Raw genomic sequence first — 19,494 nt, 5'->3', positions numbered from 1 at the left:
CCCAAAGTTGGGTATATGTTAGAGTGCCTGGGTGTCTGTTCACTGCCTGTCTGCACTGTAGCCTAATGGGAGCAGGTATGGCTTGTATTTCTCTTGTGTTGGTGTATAAACTGGACATTTTGCTAAAATGTAGTAATGTAGCCTGTTTGATATTTTACTAGACAAGTGGTAGTTTTAATAATGGCTACAGGATATTGGAAATAAAATTATATTGCAATATTTTGTATTTTGCTGAGATATATTTATTGTGATACAAAAAATCTAGCATTCATAAGCCTTATTGGGGGATGAACAGCCTTGGCGGAGTACTGCACTCTGAGTGCTTTTCTTGTTTACTACTGCATTACCCACCAAGTTCATTGCTGAGATCAAATCCGAGTTAACAAGAGTTTGGGGTTCACTGTCTTGCTCAAGTAGTAGTCAAGAAAATTTGTACCACTGCAGCACATTATCAACTTAAATGGCAGCAGCTGTAAGACAACACCTGAGTTATTACAACATCATCAAGCCCTAACTTATAGAGGGGTTTATACTGTGTACACATTTTAAAAAAGCAGCTCCTGATTAGGTAAAGAAATCCACACTTCAGTTGTCTCATTAGGTATCAGTACAAATATGCCCAGCATCTCTTCCTGTCTCTTTGCTGTAGTGACACCTATATTTTTCCAGATCTCCTTATCATAGTCCTGGTCAGTGTTTCACACAATTCTCACCAATAAACAAGAAATGGTTGTTTTCCATTTCTTGATGGATTGTCACTGAGGTGTGAAAAAACACCCAGTCAGCGCCCTCTTTCCTCTCACAACATTAACATATCATTACTCTACAACGTGCACACACAACAAAGACACTTATCTCAACATGGCATCATACAGACACAAACATGTACAATGCTGTTTCTCCATCATACACTGTCCACATTGTGCTGCATCTCACAGAAAAGTAGTCCCTCTCTCAAATCCTCAGCTGCTCTTTGCACGCCTTTTCTCGAAGCTGCAGATAAAGAAAGATTTTTGCCACAACCTTCCCCCCGTTGAACGTGTAATGACAGGCGTGGGTGTTCACCTCGGCACACGCACGTGCAGCATCTCTCTGAAAGGTTCACGCACACTCCCTCAGATCCTCTCTTTCCTCTGTCAGTATTCGCTCTACAAACCCAGCCCCACTCCCCCACGCTCCCTCCCTCCCTCCCTGCCTGCCTGCCTCCCCCCGCTCTGCGCCCCCTCCCTCCCTCCCTCCCTCCCTCCCTCCCCTCGCTGCAGTGGTAATTGGGTATGACACGGGATCAACAGGGAGAGAGCGAGGACGCATTTGAATGCGTCGACTGTCGTCTTCCTCACTTCTCTTTTCTAACCTGCTGCCTTCCAGCTCCCAGCCCTCGCTCACCGCTGTTACCGTAGCAACATCTGCGTGACCGCATCCTCCACCCTCCCTCCTCCACCTCCGTGTCATTTCTTTTATTAAGATTGGCCGCTAGTGCCCAAACGTGTGTGTGTGTGTGTGTGTGTGTGTGTGTGTGTGTGTGTGTGTGTGTGTGTGTGTGTGTGTGTGTGTGTGTGTGTGTGTGTGTGTGTGTGTGCAATAGCTCGACTGTGAGGTACATAGCAGCAGAGCATCGCCTGCCTAACTCTATGGTCCAAGCCAATTACCACAGCCTCACTACACGTTTTAAAGCTCCAACTCAGGAAGAATTACCCTGAGCAGAGAAAATGTAGCCACTTGAGTCAAACTTGTTACATTAAGTCAATCAAGTACATTATTGCACACCTGGGTGCACCTCAGTGATGCTCAAAGGGAGACCAGTCACACTGCTGCCACGGATCAGTCCATACAGCTTCCCTTCCTCATATTTCTTCTTTCCCTGTCAAGAAATGTTTCTCTTTTTTTTTTTTTTGCTAGTGAATTACTTTCTGTTGGAACAGCCTTTTCGTCTTTCAGCCTAACACGTTTTCATTAAATTTCAGGTCACGCCTGATGACAATGGTCTCTGTCATTCTAATTATTGCCATTTTATTTCCCACAGGCTGAGGTGGAGGACTCACAGCTGTTCCTAAGAACTGGAAAAAATGGAATCATGAACTTCAAAATGAACTTCATTACAATTTCACAAGTTTCACCCCTCTGAACCTCAAGCGGTGGATGGTATTTTTGGCTCCTGTCACATTTTCACTCACTCTGGGTTCATTTTTCACTGCAACATAAAGTCCTGCACCTCTATGGAAACAGGACGGGAGTGTCCACAGGTGTTGCCAAAACAGGAAAAAAGTCACCTCAACTCACTATTAGATATTTTGATCCTTATAGTTTTGTGTTCATTCTTGCCACCTGTGTGCTGTTTGTATACACAGCCTGCAGGTCAGCCGAGTCCCTGGATTTTTGTCACATAACTGTTGGTCTCAGCTAAGCCACTAATAGCTACACAGGTACACCAAGGAATGCAAAATTTTATTAATTAAAAAAAAAATTGGGTAAGAAAAGACTTACTTTGGCACTTTTTAAATGAGACATAAACATGCCACGATTTTAAACTTAGGTTTGGTTCAGTTTTCCAACCACCACACGGATGAGTACTTTAAGGAATTTCCAGAAGAATCTTTCTGTTTGTACTGTTAATGTCTGATAAAATGTTGTGATTTCGGTGATATTTTACAAGACAACATGCCATTGAAATCTGCCTGTAGATTTTGTGGTTGAGAGGGTTAAAGGGCTCTGGGTCAAATCCTCAATCAGATGCTTGATTCTCTTTGACAACTTCTGGTTCAATCTCTTTGCTCTGGAAAGATGAAATGGTTAACATTGCTTTTCAAAAGCCCCCAAAGTACGATCTGAACTGGGCAAGAAAGCATTTACGTTTTCTGCACCTAATGCTTGGAATAATCAACAATCTCAACTTCACCTTCAAGCCCTTGTTACAGTGAATGAGTTTAAAGCTCTGGTGAAATCATTACAGTCTACCTTGCCTGTGTGCACGTGTTACATGTGAGCAAGTTTGAATGTTGTTCATTTTATCTGTTTACTGTTTTTTAATAACACAATGCTGCTGCCCTCTTAGCCAGGTTTCCCTTGTTAGGGAGATATCTGATCTCAGTGGTACTAACCTGGTTAAATAAATGCTAAATAAATAAAATAAAAAGAAACATCTAGGAGATCACTCATAACCACTGATCACAGCTATATGTCACCATTTAGTGATTTTCTTATTTTCTTCTTGCTGGCATTAACCAGGATCTTTAATTCCTAACAGACAAACTGTTTCTACAGTATTAGCTTGTTTGCACTTGATGTTAATTCTTTTATGACAGAAAGAACTCCCTCTCAGAATCACACTGGAGGTCAAACCATGTGCTTGAATACGAAAAGCCTGTTTTCATACAAAACCAGTATAAAAACACCTCTGCTTCTCCAGTTAAGAAAACATGCCGGAACTTAATATGTGTCTCAGTGCACCTTAGCTTAAAAGCAATAAGTGTTTTCAAATCGTCAAAGACCTTTTTCTGGTTGGCTAATGAGGAGAAGCTAGTGTATCAACAGAAAATAAGATCCGACTTGATGCACAGGAAAGACTCCGTGTATAAATAATTACTCCGCCAAGGAATGCAGCGGAGTTATGTGACGATCGGCATTGATTTGTTTGTGAGCAACATTACTCAAAAACAGACTGATTTGGATAAAATTTTCAGGGAAGGTCAGTAATGATGCAAGGACAAAATGATTATATTTTGGCAGTGATGCAGCTTATAGTCTGGATCCACGGATTTGTTAAAGTTTTCTGTATCGTGAGATAGCAGCACGGCGTCACTGTAACTATGACAACAAGTGAACACTACGTCAGCTGCCTGCTGATGATCACATGATTGCAATCCTGCAACAAATCCACTGCTGCGGATCACATGGAAATCTGGTTACTGACACTGAATGGAACATATCACACTTTTTAATATCTACATCTCTGAATAAACCAATGTCTGGATTTTTCCATGAGGCCATCTGCCTCACCTTCCTAATCTCTTTTAAAAACATCTCTCCCTTAGTCATAACACTCTTATGTTATCAAGACAAGTAATTAATTTATTGGAAAAGCTGCTAATTGTGGCAGTATGGTTTTCACTGTCACAATTTCGTCATAAAATTGAGCATGCCATGAGTTGCAGCCTGACTTTAAAATCTTTCAGACGTTGAACTGCATATTGTCCACATCTTGTTCAGTTCCTGGTCTGTAGACAATTCAGCAGTGTAGAGCAGCTGTTGCTAACTAATCACTTCATGTCATTATTATTTTGTGAAGTACCATCAGTATAGGTTGAAAAATTATGGATTTCATTTGAGTAATTATCAAATTGCACCATTAAAATTAAATGTACTTGAGTTTTGAGAGTGAAAGACAGAATTGAAAACACAAATAAATTGGTTGTGTAGTTTCGGGAGGAAAAACTGAAGACACAAACTAGATTGTCACAGGATGTAAATGGTTTAATAAAATCATGTAGTACATCACAGGTCTGATGATTGAAAGTCATGGCCAGGATTACCTGAGCTTATTCCTGTGGCATTCAAAAAATACAAAACCTTAAAACTCAAAAGAAATAAAACTGAATCAGTTCTTCTTTCAGTCAGGGATCAAAACAAGGACGGTCCCTACGCACTCTACTCAACTCACTTCTGATATTCTTTTCTTTCTTTTCATTCCTTCAAAAGCTGCAGAGGTTTCGACGTAAGCTGAATGTTACATTCAGCTGATGGAGGAGTGGCCCTGAATGCATTTTTACATGTCAAGTCTTACAAATACTGCTTGCAGATCTTGTAAATGACTGAAATGAAAGTGCCCTGACTTAGACCGTGAACCTGATGCACACACTCTTTTTTGTTTTTCAAAAAACCTTCCAGTATAATATAGCAGTGCAAAATAACAGAGCAACTTTAATGGATGATACAGTGGATAAATAGTGTAATAAAAAGTTCTGAAAACAAGGCATGCTAAAAGCAAATGAACACTGGTAAATGAAAGCAGGAATGCAATCTGTGCCGCTCTTTGTGCCTCAATAAAAGCCTTTGTAAAATAACTCCTTTACCCTTTAACTCCCACTCTTCATCCATGGTTGACCAGCAGGTTCTGAGGGAATAAAAAGAAACGAAAAAAAGAGAGAATTAGTCCATTTGCACATCTACCACACCTTCTGACCTTTAAAATGCTATTAGATGCAAAGACTGCCCAATCATTGTGCACTTTGCCATCTTTAACTGACCACAACTGAAAGGTCAGGTCAGGTAATAGCAGGGATTATCTCAGGAATGGAGAGAAGTAAACCTGTGGACCAATGCTGCTCAGCTCAACAGCATTACTCCAGAGGCTTTAAAAAAAAAAACACCACATTACAACAAACTACTGGAGGTAGACTATAACATGAGAACTTCTGAAATTTTGCCTGAGGTGCCTGTGTGCTGATGTTTGGCATTTGCTATGATTTTAGAGAGCTGACATACCTAGTAGTATATCTGATAGTTTTGACATTCCAACTATGGCATGGGTATTGACGTTGATAAAAACACATTAGTAATTTTTGCTATTTTGCAAAAAAATTCTAATGCAATTGGGTTCCAACTGCCAGACTTTTTTCAGCTGGTACACTCTGCAAACAGCATCCAACCTTCCACAAAGTGGTTACAAGATTCATGCTTGGTTTGTGTGTAAGCAGCCCAATAGGACATAGAGACGAGGGCAAACACATTAACAGATTCAAGCATACTCAAACATCTTCTTTTTCCTATTCTCTCAAATCAGCAGTTTCCACCAAAGCGTACAGACCGTCCATAACAAAGAAGAGTTGCAAGATGCATATGATTCTAAAAATGCCTCAAAAGTATACAATGTACTTTTTCAACCATATTCACCAGAGCTGCCACGGCTGACACATATATTTTCATAACCTCTAGTCATGATAAGAGATGTTTTTTTCAGTATCCCTGCGTAATTGTTGTGTCATGATATTAGTTGCTTTTGGCTCCAGCCTTTGGTCTGCTGCAGTCAATGCTGCTGGAGGCACTTCACCTTTTGTGTTTCTGTTGCTAGACAACAGCACAAATATGACAGTGACAAAAACACACCCATTTACAACTACATGTTAACCAGCAGTCACCTCCAAGCAGCTGCTCTGCATTGCTAAAATTGTGACTTCTTGAGAAATCCTAACAATTCAAAGCTGCGCCAGAAGTCAGCGACAGACTACACAATATGAGGAAAAAGAGTTGCTTTTGCAGCTCTCTACTTGTATAATATCCACTGTGTTAAACATACAGATCACTTTGTAATGGTGACACCATTATAAAAATGTGCTTAGTGTATTTGTGGCTTTTCCCCACTGTATTATCATGAAGATATTCTGTTCCTTTGAGGCAGACACACTGACCTTGAGCATTCAGTAGCCGTGGTCTATCAAGACTACCTGTTTGGAAACAGCTACGTGGAACTGATCAAAGCAATGCAATGCAATCTCCATCCTTCAACCAAAGATCAATGAGGACCTTGAAACTCTAGCAACATCCTGTGCCAGAGAGAAGACAGCTGCTCTGACACAAAGGTTCCAAGCTGTACGACCTTGTCTTATGTGTCATGAGGAGTGCTTCACTCAAATTGTGTGCTCTCCCATGAAATCAATTAAGACCTTGAAAGATGATTCTGAGAGAGATGTCACATAACAAACTAACCAGTTTGAGTAGAGGTTTTCTACCATGCAGACCTGTTCCTACAACCTTGGAGCACAAGTTATTAAACTGTCATTTGGAGGCCAAGTCAACACCTTAAACTTGTTGTTGTGCTCATCAAAACATTCCTGAGCCATTTTTGCTTCGTGGCACAGTGCACTATCCTGCTGAAAGAGGCTACAGCCATCAGGGAATATTATTTCCATGAAAAGGTGTATATGGTCTGCAACAACGCTTAGGTAGGTAGAACGTGTCAAAGTAACATTCTTCTAACACATCAACTTTGAGGACAAAATGTTCACTTGTTGCCTAATATGCTGCCATTTTCATGAATGCTTTAAACGTTGTGCTTTTTATATTACACCATGCAAATCATGTGGACACATACGGAGATGTTAAAGGGCTCATATAGTGATTGCGGTTGTTATAAAATTGCAGGTGTAAAGAAAAGGCTGTGCTGCATTAAAACACTTACCACTCCCATTCCTCTAGCCACTTCTACACACACAACTACACGGCCTCCTAGTTTTGCACGTCAGTAAGAATTTTGTTCTATTTCGATGTGTAAACATAGGAACCAACAGTCGTTGACCTAATTTTTTTTCAAAATCCCCTACAGCATGCCAAATGTTCTTTTGTTGGCTACAAGAGTGAACATAAGAGTCTTCATGCATGCCCAGCATCAGATGAACTGAAGACCCAGAGGATTACTTTTATTTTGATGGCAATGTCATCAAAACAATGGGAAAGTCCTTAGTGTTAGAACATTGTGTGGCTAATGCAACAAAGCTGCAAACACATAAGTGGAAAAACAACAGTTGTGCTGTGAACAAGCACAACATTTATCTGTTTCCAAGTAAAATGATCACTAAGAGAGAAAGTTTAAAGCTGTCCGTACTATCAATCACAGACCTACAGAGAGAGTCGTCTTCATGAAGGGGGCATGGACAGCAGCATCTCAACTGTATTTAAAGCTACAAACAATGAAACAGCCCATTTAGAGCAAGACGAAAACCAGGAGTTGAAAAACTGAAGGGCACATTGTGGCAACATGTGACACTTAAAGTTGAATTAACATCAAATGCCGACTGAAAAACCCATAAATATATCAAAAGACAGACTGTGTCACTTAAATAGCAAGACTAGGAGTCCATGCTGTGTACTAAGTGCCAACGTTGGGCACGGCTAATAGAGATGACATTTAGCAGGTCATGTTTACCATGCTGAGTATTTTAGTTGGATTTTATTTCTAGCATCACTATCAATTTGGCATGTTTGGTTTTGAAAAAAATGTCTCCTCTGAACATCAAATGAAGGACATTCATTTCCTCTTCTCAATGAACTGTAATAAGTAATCAGTGGTTATTTCTCTTGTTGGTGTCCATTTTTTCAATATAGGTTTATGATGGGTAATTAATGAAGTTATTAAATTTATTGTCTATTTATCATAGAGTCAAGCAAACACCAAAATCTCTTGCAAATTTGCTTTGGTGTGCTGCTCGAAGAAACGATCGAGCTTGGCCCCACTTGGCCTCAAAGGCTGGACAACAGCAGGGAAGAGGGTTAGCTCATGTGGAACAATGCAATGAGCTCAACTGACTGAGGGCAGGGGTGCATTGACCTGAAGCCAGCTGGTAGAGAGACAGAGGCTGTGTGTATGCATATAATGTATGTGCATGTGTGTGTAGAGAACGCGTGGTATCTGTTCCAAGCATTGCAGATTTCACTCCAGCTGCGAAAGTCAAACCATTAAAACCACCGAGAGACTTACGGAGCAGAATGATCAATATGACTGATCCGTCTGGTTTCCTCTCTTCACCTCCTGCTGCTTTTCTATTCTTCTGTTCACTTCTCTTCTCCTGCACTGTTGTATCCTAAATCTTTTTGTTCCTTGAGCCCACCTTCCTTTATTCATAGTACAATGCCTTAAATGTTTATCTTAATAAAAAATGTTTTAAATTGGCTTCAGTGAATGCAGAATTTTCCCTTCCGTAGTAATGACTTGCCTAAGTGTTCTCGCAGAGCACCCTAAGCTGAATGCATGTAGAATGGAATTTAGGCAGCATACTGGAATTAATACAGAAATGATGTTGGGAATTTAAATGCTGAAAAAACATTAAATGAATAATGAAACATTTGTGTGATTAGTGTATAAGAGAGGCTTATTGCCAAGCTAATCAAACAGCTGACTGGATATTTTTCTGGATGGCAGTTACAACCATCGACTTGGACAAGCAATTTGCAAGTCATTTTTAAAGTGTGTCTCATCAAAGAAGAAAATGTATCAACTTTTATATGCTAGGCAATATTTCAATAGTGGCAGTCAATAAAAGAGAAGAAAAAGCTAATGCAGCCTGTTTTACAAGTAAAGAAATTGCTAGCTAAGCTACACAAATATTCATGCCCTGAATTACCTTAACTAGCAGAGTTATGCTACATGAAGAATAGCAGGGTTGTACCATTGACGATCCTACGTACATATCAATAAGCCTACGCAATTCTTTGGCGACTCTAACTACATTATTTCTCAAGTTACAGCACTCAAACATTGCTCCACAGATTAGCATGAAGAAAACAGCACAAAAATAGACAGGACCCCACCCAAGAATTTTTAACTCAAAAATTAATGTTACCTATGACCCCAGATTTTACACATGGTCAGCTAATCAATATTCATTACTTCTGAAAAACTCTGTCAAACTGAAGATGGGCAGGCATGGGGCATTCGGTCAATTGATGCGGAATGACCCTAATACAACATGTTAAATCTTCAACACTAAAATCACCTTCTAGATATTGTCCCCTTGTGCCACCAAAACAGACACAGACAGAGGTTCCATGGACATGGGACCTCTGGGGGTGTCCTGTAGTGTTTGGCGCTGGGATGCTGGGATAGGTTGAGATGTGAGGAGCTTGGAGGACAAGTTATTTTCTTGGGCTCCTGTTTGTGTTCCTTGAGCCATTCCCAAACAGTTGCTTTTTAAGATAGGGCGCATTGTTCTGCTGGAGGAGACTGTTGCTATGTGAGAGTGCTGTTGACATTGGGGATGTGCTTGATCTGCAACAATGTGCTACGTTCCAAGATGTGTGTTTGTGTGTAGGTAAGGTAGGTTGTGTTTTCTCTGTTTTTCTTTTTTTAGATTACGCCCAGCAGGAGTGGCCAGGTGCACCAGTGGGGACTGTTGAAAGTCAAGCCACCCTGATCATCATGGCCAGTGGGCCAGATCAGATGCTACAGTGCTGTGTTGGTGACTCGCATTCTGCCTGAACCCATCAGTGCTGTGCTTAAAGGGCTCTGATATAGTGGGATCAGCTTTGTAATTAAGAAGCTTGCCTTGTGTTGGATTTTGGTTTGGTTTCTTTTTTGTAAATAAAAAAATTTTCTGTTACATGATCAGTTTTCCTGAGTTGGTTGGTATGTGTCAGAGTAACAGCCACATGAATTCCAGGACTCAAGGTTTCCCAAATGGACACTGATCTGTAATGAGACGATCAAAGTTATTGAGACCTGTCAGTGGTCTTCATATTGTGGCTAACTGGTCTATAATTTGATGTATTATTTTTAGTGAAAGGAATAGGCTTTTGACTTTCAGTACAATACGTTCTACTTGCTTTAATCTACAAAAATAGTAAGGATAATGACAAAAAGAAAAAAAGAAAAAACAAACTACAAAATTAAGTAAAAACTTAACTGAATGACTACAATGTCAAACCCCTAAATCACCCCCCTGAATCTAGTCAGTTCACTGAAAACTTAGAGAAAAGCCTGGAAATTTTTTAGTACAGATTATGAACACAATTGCGGATTAGAAAGTGACATAAAGCAACACAAAATATGTGTGCTTGTTTGAAAGTAAAGCCACTCTTGACCACTCATAAGAGTGAAAGCGTGAGTTTCATGCAAGTACGAACAGAAGCAGTGAAGGGTTGGAGGTGATGTGATGACCCTCCACTTCGATGACTGTTTACCTATACAATCATAATTTATCACGCTCAAAAGAATGTAACTAATATGTAGCTGTGGACATACGCAGCTTTAAAAATAAAGAACTACAAAGTAATTCTCTGTACAGATTTAAAAATGAAAGAAATATTTTCTATGAAAAAAACAAAAAGTAGACACATGTATAGCATAAAAAGTAAAAATAAAAGTTCCTTTGCTTGTCAAGATAAAGGGATAATTTCAACACTACTTAAAAGAAATTTGAAAGCTTGAAATGAAAATGCATTCATGTTCAAATATAACCTGTATTATGGTTACCCTCTCACAAAAGACAGCTGCTCTGTGCATCAACATAAGAAGTTCCTGTTTTCATGTTTACCATCCCATGCAAATTACATGTGGTCAGATTCTTTTGTTCATTTAAAGAAGAAGGCCAGCCTCAAACTAACAAACAAATGGATTTCCCACTCGTTTCTCTAAATGATTATTACTTCTGGGTTAAAGTAGTCACTGACTATGAAGACTTGCTGACTTTACATTACACTGCCAATAACACATGGTTACTAGTCTGGTCTTTTACAATGAGCCTATTTTCACTGCATGTAGCTCTGGCCAGCAGATTATAGAGACAATGAGGGTACTGGAGAGAGAAGAAGAGGGACAGGGGCCAAACACTGTGGGAGAAAGAAAGAGGAAAAACAAATAAAAAGTCTGGAGAAGTAGAAGAGCAGAAGTCTGCCTGTTCTCCATTCTGCAGAACCCAGCTTGGGAGCCTTGACTCAGTTGGAAAATCCATTTTATATGATGACTGGCAGGCAACTGGGGCTCTCAGGTGATAGGTTGAGGCTCTGTGGTTGACAGGCCTGACCACTCCACTACTGAGGGATGGAGAGGAATGTGGGGGAGAACACGTACTATAAAGACTGGCTTCACTAACAAAGTTCATTTCAGACAACCTTGATCATCAGTTGCCCTCCACTTCTATCAATACCACAGAAACTGCGAGGAAAACTGTTGAATATTTTAATTAGTCATAAAAACAAACATATCACATTTACAATGAGTTTAAACAGAAGAAAGTACCATCATCACTCAAGAAGGAGGTAAAAGTGGTCATTTTTGCTTGACATAACTGAAAAGGCAAATCAATTCTGAAAAGAAGTAGTCAAATTCAGTAATCAACAATCAAAGTTCATTGGATCACACACATTTATGAACCGACTTGTGCTATCCCTGCTATTTAAAGTTATGAAAAATGTTTAGAGTTGAGATTTACCATCTTAACAGCAAATACCTACATGAGACACTATCCTTTTCTACCTGACTGTGGTCAGGTCGTAGGGTTTGTGATGTTCCTCCAATGTGCTGTTGTTTATTGTCTTACACACTACCCAGAGAGGGGTGAAGTATTAGCCTGATTCTAGTCCTGCTGCTTCCATTGGGAAAACTGAGCAATCAGAGTTTTGTAGGGTTGACTGGACACAGCCCTGCTAATCTGATGTTGAAAAGGTGGTTGTGGGTGGAGGGGGTTTCTGAAGTTATTAAATCAGTACACTGGCAATTTAAGGACATCAGGTTCTTGTGCCAGCTACAAAAATAGCTACATTACAAATATTAGCAAAAGCAAAAGAGAAATTCCTACAAAATGATGACAAGCCAGGATAAAACGACACATCAATAAAAATAAGAACTTTTCAATCTGCACATTTCTTCTGTTGTGAAATATGTTAATTTGTGGGTTTCCAGCATCTGTATCCCCCTAACAGGAGCAGAAACTGGTTAACATGAAGATAATACTGGACTAAATACTAAAGAGAAATGGAAGTATCTGACTGACATTTTGATTCACATGTAACATTATTTAAAACAGACATCTTACCTGACTTGAAATTAATGATCAGCCCCCTTGCAGCATGGGTAATTTAACTCAGAAACTAAAGAATCTCTGTGTGAATGTGTGTGTAGTTGCATATCTCAGCAAACCTACACTTAAGTGACTTTAAACTTGGTGGGTGTATTACTGAGGACACCAGGAAGTACAGTGTTGAGTGTGAAGTCAATCAGATGAGTGGTAGTCATTTTTGTGATTGTTTTAGAATTCTCATTCTGACCTTTGGCTGCCTATAGGCTGAGCAAAAAGCTTCACCCACATATGAAGTGATTCACTTGTTGCCCATTACTTTGTGGTAGAGAGTTATTTGCAAGTGGTCACTCCCGGCTCCGGTTGCCAAGCAACCCTGTTGTACATTTCCCACCTTAAATGTTTGAGACTGAAACTGGCTAGTCTATCTATGCTTCAATAGTCACAATTTGTCCAGATTTAATTTCTTTTGGCTTTACTGTATTCAGTTTTATTTATATCACATCAATTCACAACATATGCCATCTAAAGGTACTTCATATAGTAAGGTGAAGACCTTACAAAATGTATACAGAGAAACCTAACAAATCCAATGTTTCCTTTGGATTCCATGATTCCCTTTATTGAGAAGAACAACCTCCAGCAAAACTAGGCTCAGGGAGTGCAACTGTTCAGTTATGTATTAGTTCACACATAGGCATGTCTGCAGAGCTACCTAACTTAGACAAAAAACTTTCCATATGCCAATGATTTTAGAAATGCAGACTCGTGTCACATTCTTTATTTTTGTCCTCATATGAGTTGCAGTTGTTCACTTGAGGTTGGTTAAAGACTGCAATGATGAGCTTCTCTTCTTTCTTGATATGGTTGAAGTAGTAAGAACAAAACCCTTGTGTTGTGTTTGACATCCTGCCAATCAACATTATTCTTGTCTTCCATTGGAAGATGTCTTAGTCATATCGCCACAAAACTGAGATTAATTTAACTTGGTATCTGCCTACTTTGTGTCATCAAAAGATATTTTGCCTGTCAGTGCTACATTTCATTGACATTCCATGGTCTCTGGTCACCACACACTGCTTGTCTCTTCCGGTTTGTATGCATCTTATATCACCACTGTTGCTAGGCAACCTCATCATCAATTGTTAACATGTGATCCAATATCTCCGTTTTGAGTCTTAACCAAATTTTGACCATATCCAGGAAATAGAGTTTACATGGAGCATTGGGAAATCTGATTATTTATATCTCGGGTTATTCATATACCAATACAGATAAATACTGGCATCTGGTTAAATATTACTGTGTGCTGTATAAACCAGCAATTCAATCTGGCGTTCTTGTGACTGCTATCTGAGCTATAAATTTATTTGACCGCTGCCATTGTGTAGTTCTGGGTTTAAGAGTGGTGGATGAAGATATGCAACTGTAACTGATGGGATAGGATTGTAGTGATAGAGTTCAATGACCCCAAGTGGAGAAAATTTAGGGTACATCCTTTCATGAGGCCTGATGAAACAACACTTTGAGGACCAGATCCATTACAGAAGAGAGTGCCTGAAGCCTGCACAGGTACTTCACAGCTGAGGAAAACCTGGATAAGTCTATCATGCAATATACACATGCGACTGCATCCAGCTTTCTTTTGGGGTACTCCAGAATAATAGCATAATCACGTTTTTCAAAACCAGGATAGGAGGTCATCTAGATTTCTGAAATCAGGATACTCAAGTCCAGTAAATGCACCCACAGTGTGAATACATCAGAACTAAACCACTGAAAATGGGCACTACCCCTGTCTGTTGGAAAGCTAGCTGCCACAGAGCAGTCATCAGTCTAAATAACTGCATAGTTATTGACTCACACCGTCACACTACAACACTGTTACACTGCCAAATCTTAACTCTAGTGCAGCGGACAGTGGTGCTACAGTGTATAAACCTTCAGCAACTCTTTGCTTTGAAGTATATCACATATTGCTTGGTAACACTCACTGTGTAACCTGTTTTGAGCATCTAAACTGCATTTGTACACGTACTGAGTCATTACTCTTAACACATGCGCCTCAATCCGGAGGTTGTTTTTCCTGCACTAACTGCATGTAAGATTCACAGTGTCCTTAGTAGAACTCACCCACACAAAAAATTAAACAGCAACCGCAAATCAACCTTTAATTCCTTCTCCCTCCTAGTGCATTTAACAGGAGGGTAAATGTACCAGGAGCGAGATGAATGAATAAAAGGCACATTGAGCATTGGTGGCCTTACTTCTAAATGTTAGACCCAGATTATCAATGAGAGTACTGTGAAGTATTGATATGAGTATCAATAAAATCTTCATGATACCTCACCACTTACAGAACTGAGAGGAAGTGTGCAACCTTAACTAGGCATGACATGCATTATATAGCAGTAGAAAAAGCTGGCATAAACAAACATAACGAAAAAGACAGAGGTAAGAAAAAGTTCATCCTTTGGGCTTATTACTGATTGATCAGCAGTGCAATCACAGTAACTGGGGGCTATTATAAGTAATACTGTGTGAAGCATTGTTGCCTTGCAGCTAGAAGATCCCCGGTTTGCATCCTGACCTGGGCCTGGGATCTTTCTGCATGGAGTTTGCATGTTCTCCCTGTGCATGTGTGGGTTTTCTCCGGGTTCTCCGGCTTCTTCCCACAGCCCAAAACCATGCTGAGGTTAATTGGTATCTCTATATTGTCCATAGGTGTGAATGTGAGTGTGACTGTTGGTCCCTATGTGGAGCCTTGTCATAGACTGGTGACCTGTCCAGGGTGTCACCCCTTGCTTTCACCCTTAGTCACCTGGAATAAACTACTACTACCCCGCCCCCCATTTAGTCGAACTTGACAGGTTGTGGTCACATGTGCCACTCAAGTAGATGCTGAGCTCAGACTAACTGCAAGGCAAAACTTTAAATTAGGTCAGTTGGAAGCACAAACAAAGACGTAAGATTTACAAGACAGAACAAAACACTTCAAAAAAAAATTAGAAAAAGAAAAAAAAACACGATAAATGATAAATTCACAGGTCATTATTAAGCAGAATACAAATAATAATCTGTCTTTGGTACATTTGCAAGACAAAGAATTTTAAATGCCTGCAGTGCAGCTATAAAAAAGAAAAGCAATTTCGAAGTTTCACATGAAAGTGAACTTGTCAGCATAGCTCTGGGAGCAAACAATAACACATTGGTATTTATTTATTTACAAAAAGGCTAGAGAAGAAAAAAAAAATCGATCTCTTTAGGAGGGTGTGAATTGTGGAGCAATCACAAAGGAATGGCAAGCTTCAAATCATGAAGAAAAAGAGGAAGTGGAGAGACAGACGGATTGAGTGACAACGGGACACAAAAGAGAGGCCGGGAGAAAGTGGACTGTTCTGATAATGTTATGGCTGCTTTGTGGCGACAAAAGCCAGTGAAAAACCTACCGTAAGAGCCCTGCTGTTGTCCTCTCTTATCCCAGTTGGTGGTCTTGGTTCCACAAAACCTCTTCTTAAGCACATGCAAGCGGGGGTGATAAAATGCTGATCAGAATATTGGTGTAGTGTGCACCCAGAAAAAAAAAACTAAGTGTGCCAATTGGTTATACAGCTGAGGTTTTCTTTCAACAGAACACAATGCAGGGCTGTGTTGAATTATTATTGGGACCCCCATCGGAGACCGCAGACAGTGGGAGAGCGAGTAGGGGGTCTGGTGGCGTGAGCCGACAGGAGTGGTGGCGCTCAGAAAGGTCAGGGTACAGCGAGCGACGGGTACAAAGGCTGGTGAAAATGCCTCTCTCAGGAGGTAATTGTGAGTACCCTCAACTCTACCCCTCCCTCCATGTCTCCACACCCCCGACTCTTCCCTCATTTGAAAGCTTTGAGGCGTCTGAGGGCCACAAGGGGCCACGAAGCAGATGAAAGAGAAAACAGAGGCTCTGGATTTGGCTTGATGTGCTGTTCGATCGCACACTTCACCGCAACAAAAGACAGGGAAAGGAAAACACAGAGAAAGAGGAGAGAGGGGAAGGACTGGGATAGAAAGATTTGTGGCAGATAGAGACAAGTGTCACATCTCTCAAAGAAAAGGACAAAGTAAGAGAAAGTCCAACGCGTATCAAAACAGTGGCTAAGCACAGTGGAAGTGTGTACTGTAATGGTCCTCACTGAAGAGAGAGGCAGGGCAGTGTGTGTGTGTGTGTGTGTGTGTGTGTATGTATATATATTAGACCACCATTGTTTTCTTAAATTTCTAGTTCATTTTAATGCATGGTACAACTAAACATACAGTTGTTTGGACAAATATAATGATAACAACAAAAATAGCTCATAAGAGTTTTGTTTCAGAGCTGACATCTAGCCATTTTCCATGGTATTCTTGATAATAACCAAAATCACTCTTCTTCCATCAATTGCTATGACATTGTATTGCCAAAAACACTGCATTCCATGTTTTCTTTTCTCTGTTTCAGTCACATGATCCACACAGGAGTTAGTACTTGATTGCATAACCATTGTTTTTGATGACTGCATCCATGTGTCTTGGCATGCTCTCCACCAGCTTCTGACATCGTTCTTCTGTCACAGCAGCCCATTCCTGTTGCATAAAACAATTTTGCTTTGCTTTTGGGCTTGTGGTTGTGTTTGATTATTTTCCACAGGTTTTCAATTGGATTTAGATCTGGTGATTGAGCAGGCCAAGGCATGGTTCCAATGTTCTGGTTCTCCATCCAGGCATTAACTGACCTTGCCGTGTGGCAAGGAGCATTGTCTTGTTGGAAAATCCAGTCATTGGAGGCAGAAAAGAGTTTTCCAGCTGATGGAAGAAGACTGTTTTCAAGAGCAGCTCTGTACATGACCTGGTTCATTCTTCCTTCACAAAATTGCATTTGCCCTGTTCCACCCAAACTGAAACAACCCCAGATCATCACTGATCCACTCCCATCTTTTACTGTAGGGGCAAGACAGTCTGGTTTGTAGGCTTCTCCAGGCTTCTGCCTAGCCAGTAAGTTGGCTGAAGTGGGCATCAACTGAAAATTGGATTCATCACTGAAGAGAACCTTAGCCCAGTCATCAACAGTCCAATCCTCGTGATCCCCAGCAAAGAGTAACCGGGCTTTCCTCTGCCTTTCTTGAATATAAGCAGGAAACCACTCTAGGCCTTTGATTGTGCAGTGCTGTTTATGACATGAAATTGCCTCATCTATACCCTGGCAATACAATCAAGCTTAAGCATGTCAAATAGGACATAAAGTATTATGTAATCAGCTGCATTTTTTGCCGTGTTCATTGTGTTCTTCAGGTAATTTACCTTTAGTGGTACCAGGCATTAAAATGAACAAGAAATTGGAGAAACTAAGGGTGGAGTGTTATTTTTTCCATGACTGTATATACACACTACCAGTAAAAAGCTTTAATTATTTTCTACATTGTAGATTATTACTGAAGACATCAATACTATAAAAGGATACATCTGGAATTATGTTGTAAACAAAAAAGTGTTCATCTTCAGTATTATTCTACAAATAATACAAATAAATAAAAAGCACTGAATGAGAAGGTGTGTCCAAACTTGTACGTATGCATGTATAAAAAGTGGTGCACAGCATTCCACAATTACCCAAATTCTACATTGACATCTTGTAATATGATGGTCTGTCTGACCAACAGTCAAGAACCCCAAATCATGAATCTGGATGTGTGATCTTGACTGTAACTGTCTTATATTTCTGAGATACCAAGCATATATTTGAAAAATGTATAACTCAACTAAATAGAGCATATCTGTTCTCTATTGCTCCTTATCTTTACTGTCATCCTTGTAGCGTACTAAGGAGCAGAACATTCCAGAGCAACACACAAAGATCCAAAGACCCTCTCCCAAAGCTGTAAATTTGGTAAGACACCATTTCAGGAGACAGCTAACCCAAAATTCACCTCCAAATGGAACATCTGCTGAATGGATGTTTACTAATAAAGGACCACTCAGGACACTTTTGGACACAACAGGATGCCTCTTACCTCCACTAGAATCTGAAAAGGGTCACAAAGTATCAACTGTGAGAAAAACCACACCTCTGAAGGATTGGCATTCTGACCTTCTGATCTCCCAACCTAACACACAGAACTTTCTACACAGGAGTGAATAGAACAGTTTAAACATTAAGGAAAAGCATCATCTTTGGAGTGACGATCTGGACTCAGTCTCTGATACCAGGTTGATCAGGACCAGGATGGAAGAAGAACACATCAAATCTGAGGTGTTTGTGGAAGATGTGCACACATGATACACAAAACACTCCCTTCTCTCTCTCTCTGTCACAGACCACAGCCATAAAAGACACAGAGACTTTTTACTCTGAGAATATTTACTCCCTATATCTTCTTTTTCTTATTATTACCGAATGTATATGCTTTTATCTTTAATCATGTTATAAGTTTACCTTCATGTAGCCGAAGGTCTACAATTTGTAAGTTTATTCTTATGTTTACACCGATTATTATCATCTCTGGAAACATATGAGATAAACATATTGTGTTTGGTGTCATTTTAATCATTTATTCGATGTTATTTCAGATCTGTGATCACCATAAATATTGAACAATTGGAAGTCTACATTTAAGAAATAAACTAAAAATAAGTTCTGAAGGTATTTGGCCTCTGACCTCTCCTGGACAATGAAGCTCAACACCACCCCTTGGGAGGAACACATCCATGATTGGTTACATGCTGATTTGCATTTGGCTCCAAAGCTTTCTGTATAGAGGAAAGTCACTGGAATGCTTTAGCTTCTTCCTTTGGACTTTTTTAAAAACTGGGTTTACTAGATTTTTTCTTAAACTAGACCTGTTTTTATGAAGAATGTAACTTGGGCTTTTAGAAAAATTCAACTTGGGCTTGTAACTGTTCTTGTAAGAATGGGCTTGTAACAAAGGATCTTAGGAAAATGCAACTCTTAGAAGAATGCAACTGGACTCAAGAATTACTT

The 19,494-nt window shown here is 39.9% G+C and overlaps 1 protein-coding gene across 3 annotated transcripts in view; it reads right to left on the bottom strand.

The window, feature by feature from the left end:
* Positions 1 to 4,455: 4,455 nt before the first annotated feature.
* Positions 4,456 to 19,494, bottom strand: part of chchd6a (coiled-coil-helix-coiled-coil-helix domain containing 6a) — a 105,560-nt gene continuing 90,521 nt past the window's right edge. For all 3 annotated transcript variants that reach the window (XM_055013212.1, XM_055013211.1, XM_055013213.1), the window contains one exon: positions 4,456 to 5,110. Coding sequence is in view for 2 of the 3 variants with exons in the window: in XM_055013211.1 (XP_054869186.1) it covers positions 5,087 to 5,110 (24 nt within the window). In the remaining variant the exon portion in view is untranslated. The remainder of the gene's footprint in view (positions 5,111 to 19,494) is intronic.

This window comes from Amphiprion ocellaris, chromosome 8 (assembly GCF_022539595.1).
Source record: "Amphiprion ocellaris isolate individual 3 ecotype Okinawa chromosome 8, ASM2253959v1, whole genome shotgun sequence".
NCBI classification, from domain to species: Eukaryota; Metazoa; Chordata; class Actinopteri; family Pomacentridae; genus Amphiprion; species Amphiprion ocellaris.
Note: the sequence above shows the minus strand (reverse complement) of the source record. Positions and strands in the feature narration are given on the sequence as shown.